Source organism: Olea europaea, unplaced genomic scaffold (genome assembly GCF_002742605.1).
Source record: "Olea europaea var. sylvestris unplaced genomic scaffold, O_europaea_v1 scaffold555, whole genome shotgun sequence".
Classification (NCBI taxonomy): domain Eukaryota; kingdom Viridiplantae; phylum Streptophyta; class Magnoliopsida; order Lamiales; family Oleaceae; genus Olea; species Olea europaea.
This window is the reverse complement of record NW_019263883.1, coordinates 370,676-375,251: the sequence shown is the minus strand read 5'-3', so window position 1 is coordinate 375,251 and position 4,576 is coordinate 370,676. Positions and strand designations below refer to the sequence as shown.

Sequence of the window (4,576 nt, the reverse complement as noted above, 5' to 3'; positions counted from 1 at the left end):
TTAATATAGTGTAAAGCAATCAATGCCTCGTCCACACACGTAATCTAAATTGGCTTGTAACTGGGCGTCTGATGTACCAGCTTTTGGCACACACCAGGTGCCATTCTCTGCCTTTGGCGCCGGGCTCGCTGGTGCTTTTGGTTTCGAAGGAGTCTTCAATGAAAAGTAACCCGTTTAAGTCCGAAAACTCATGGATAAATGCACCAAACAAAAGTAAGGAAAAGAGGAGAAAACATTCTCGATTCTCCTTTTCAGAACCTACACTTTATCTGGAGGATAAACTCAACCTCAAGGTTTTAGGATTCTGTCTAAACTAAGACATAGATGGATATTAGTCGAGGTCGCAGTATTTAACAGTGAGGAGCCAAAAAGGGACCTCATTGTCAAGAAAAGCGAAAAACTAAAAGACATGGATGGATATTAGTCACGCTCGTAATATCCAATACCTCAAAACAGTGATATGCACGTGGCTAACGTCAAGTTCAAGATATTCATAAGTAATTTAACTTAGCCATGAATAGCAAGCAATCCGATTTAGAATGCACTAACCTGGCTAGTCTTTAATAGTCCAGCATCATAAGTCATCGTCAGATCAGTTTTAAAAAGCCCAAATGACCTCTCAGAACTTGGTCCAGGCTTCAAGTTTTCATCATATAGTGCAAAAAGGTATGTATCCACTGATTTACCACGCATCAATGGAGTTCCGACCATGGATCTCAAGTGTGCAACCAAATTGCCAGTGTAAGCCTTGGCATTCTCAATACTCGGGCCAACCTCGTTGCTGTCCCCCTTGTATGGCCAACCAGTCTCGGCAACTACAATTTCCACACCCCCGAACCCGATAGAGTTCAATGCAGATCTAACAGCATCCAACTGCAAACATTCAATTCAGAACCAAAAATATTCAAAATCTTCAAAGATCCCTTCATACAGATAGACTTACACCTAATGAATTCTGTTATTTTTATCAAATGCAAGAAAGATGAAGATAAATGAGTATGCTGCAACTCTAAATAACTTACCTGAGCATCGAACATGTTAGTATACTTGATCTTGGTGCCTGAATCGACACGGCCTGAGTTGGGCTGGAACAAACAGAAAGCCAGAGTTTCTGGTCTCGGATCACTCTGATACGCAAAATATGGATAAGGATTAATGGCGAAAGGTGAACCAGTTGCATTATTAAACCTTAACAACCTCTTCAACAAATCCAGATTGCTAGTATTAAAGCTCCCGGAGGATGGAGGTTCTGACTGTCTCAATAAAGCCATGGAATGGACAGTTGAAACCTTAATTTTCCCGCCTAAGTTGGCCGAATTAATGGCATTTTGCAGATTCTGCATCGCCGGCAACAACTGGGACATCAAATTCGGGTCACCGGACATCATCACCTCATTCCCAACGTTGATTATGTTAATTTTGCTCGCGGGATAGAACGGAATTACGTTACTGTTAATCCAGCTATTAGCCAAATTCGGGTCGGATGCCATTCCTGGTATGTCACCACTGGATACTCCGATCATGATTTCGATTCCGGTGTTTGCTAATGCCTTGATTATTGCCGGGTCGGCTCCGTACAGTCGGACCTTGTCAATTGCCGTTGATTGCAACAACTTTGCAGTGGCCTCCGGCGACGGGAGGTTGTCCGCTACTTGGCCGTAATTTATCCCGATAAACGACTCTGACTCTAGCAAAACAACAAAAACAGTTAAACTTCAAACTTGACAACTGATATATTAATATCTGTATTTTTCTAAAACAGTCATTTCAATTTGTATAATCTTGAAATATTGAAGGCTTACCGGCGAGTCGAGTAAAAGTGACGAGGATAAGGAATAGTAGACAGTTAGTGTTTAGCTGAGACGCCATTAATGAATGTTCTGTTATTTCACGAAGATGATAAGGCAAGCGAAGAAGCAAATATAGGAGGGAAGGGAGAAAAGGAGGGCAAAACTGGAAAGTACGAAGCTTTCGGTGGAGATTAAAAAAAAAAAAAAACTTCAAGTACATGCATTGTACAGACGTACATGCTTCGGCCATGAAGTTTCAAAAACCATTTATTAATGTTTGAAATCCAGGGAAAGGTAAAGCGTGCACGTGAGACCGCCACGGAGCATTTCCGGTTTTACAAGATGGTATAATATTTGTTCCAATTCTTGCTCGACTAAGACAAAAAAATGATTATCGTCCTGCTGACGGAAAAAAGGGGTGGGAAGTTCATGTTGTCATTCTTAATTTCAATACTTGTTTTGATGAAATTTCAAAATTTATGAAAATTTATCAACCAATCGAACACCAGTTTTTTTATACCACAACTTCTATAAACAGATATTTCATCACTTTTATCAAATTCCGCTAAAGCTTTGTCAAACAACCCTCTATAAAAACTAATTTCAAATGCAAAATGATTCGTTTGAAGTACATGTAATTAAAAAATATGAAAAATTTATCAGTCCAAACCATACCAAAAAAAATAAAAAAACATTAGTAATTTGAACTGAATCGTGATAACAATATAAGGATCTGTTTGATAGAATTTATTTGGGAATAATGAGTTTTAAATAGTATTTTTTTAAGAATGTGTAGTTAAAAAGTAAGGAAATTTCATTGGTTTATGTGTAAAATATTTTATTATGTGAATGCTTAGTGGAAAATTGTCTTGTAGCAAACAATTTAATAAATTGTTAATGGATGACAAACAAGGGCTAAATATCTTCCTTGGCCTCCTTTTTTTTTATTTTTTGGTCCCGATAAGCAATACCAAATATGTCTTCAACCTCTTCATGTGTTAAGAAATCATTTTTTTTTTTTTTTGCCCCTCGGGACACTTCTCCATTGGCAAAGGACGGGTTCTCTCAAAACTGGCAGATCAGAGGTCGTGGGTTCGATTCTTGAGACTCTTGGAAGGCAAGGCACATATTGGAAGACGGGATTTATCCTGGAAGGCAGGAGTGTCTTGGAAGGTAAAGCGCGACATGGGTTGACTCACTAGGTACTTTGACAGTCCAATTGGAGAGGTGCTCGAACCCTAATAAGTTGGAGACACATCCCGCGATTTAACTGGTCTGTGTGAAGAGGGGCCAGATCACAGGTCCAAGGAATAGTCGCCGACGGCGGACACCTTGATAATAAAATAAAATCACTTTTTTCCCCTTTTGTTCTTAAAAACGTGACAACATTCCAGCTTGTGGCCTAAAAAGTGTACAATACAAGCATAACAAAGAGACTGGAATTTATGCACCAAGGAAAGCAGAGCTTGGTCTTCACAGAACAATGTTGGCTTTAGGAAATTCTGGCATGAAGGAGAAATCCACGTTTGGACAGTATAATTCGGCCACAAGTAATCTCCAAAACTTTGGATATTCCAATGTTTAATCAATCAATAATGTATGCAACCTTTCAACCCACTTTCTTAATGTCACAAAAAAAAGGTCCGTGTTTAATTTAATAGGAAAAATTGAACTTGCAGAAATGCGTCTCTCAGCCGATTATTAGAATAATAAGTTGGTCATAAATCTTTAAAAAGAAATAAGTAGATCTTCAACATCTCATTATAATTGCACAATTGTTTTTTAACACTTTAGACTCTATAAAGCATGTAGAAACATGTCATGCTTCAAATATTTGATCACCAGTTAAAATTTGGAAACAAAGTTTAATTTCATAACATAACATGTGAAAACAACAAAATAATTTAACGAAAATATGAATAGTATTTTGTTGTTGGAATAGGGATGTCAACGAGTCGAGTCGAACCTACTTGCTAGCCGAAGTTCAAGCTTGGCTCGAGGAAAAATGATTCTGATTTTTTTGGCCCAAAGCGAACCAAACTTTTGCTCAACCAAAAAATCTAAGCTCGACCCGAGCTTTCGATTAGGGTCTTATTGCCCAGTCGAGTTGGCTTGTGATTTTTTATTTTTTTTTCTTTGAGCAGCTGCGTGGATGCACATCAGAATTTATTCTTTATTTTTGCTTTTTTTCTTTTAAATTCACTCACGGGTTGCTCGGCCCAATGTTCCAAAAATGGGGTTCAGCCAGAGCTACGAGTTAGACCGGATCGGACTTTTTGGGCTGAGTCATGGACTGCCCGAGCCGATTAGCTAGATTGACATATGTACATTGGGAGCTTGAATGATCGACTATATTGAAAAGTTAACAATCACCTGTGTGTGTGTGTGTGTGTGTTTTTTTTTTCTTGATTATAATCAATATTACAATTTCTACTAAGGATCCGTTTGATTGGAAGAATTGATTTGAGTGGAAAGAAAATGAATTTTAGGAAATTGAATTGTCTAGAACTTGTTATACTGGTAATTGTCAGTTAAATGTGTTTGATTTGTATAATTTTTCACATGAAAAATGTTGAAATTTTGAATTTTTTAGTGTTCCTTTGACTTTATTTTTCATGAAAATTTTCAATTAAAATGATATAATTTGTTACAATTGTGAATAAAATTTATTTTCATTGAAAAAAATAAAATAAAATAAGCTGAAAAACTGATTGCCCACCAAATACATGGGAATTGAAATTTCACAAAATCAAGGAAAAAGGGGTCACGTGGGTGGGGGGGGGGGG

The 4,576-nt window shown here is 37.6% G+C and overlaps 1 protein-coding gene across 1 annotated transcript; it reads right to left on the bottom strand.

Annotated features, from left to right (window-relative positions):
- On the bottom strand, nt 1-2,129 carry LOC111389059 (glucan endo-1,3-beta-glucosidase 7-like). The gene is made up of 4 exons (XM_023013915.1): nt 1,803-2,129; nt 1,023-1,687; nt 550-873; nt 1-153 (listed from the first exon to the last, which is right to left on the bottom strand). Exons 1-4 carry the CDS (start codon nt 2,038-2,040, stop codon nt 1-3), a joined length of 1,380 nt encoding a protein of 459 aa, XP_022869683.1. The 5' UTR covers nt 2,041-2,129.
- Between the last annotated feature and the right edge of the window lie 2,447 nt (nt 2,130-4,576).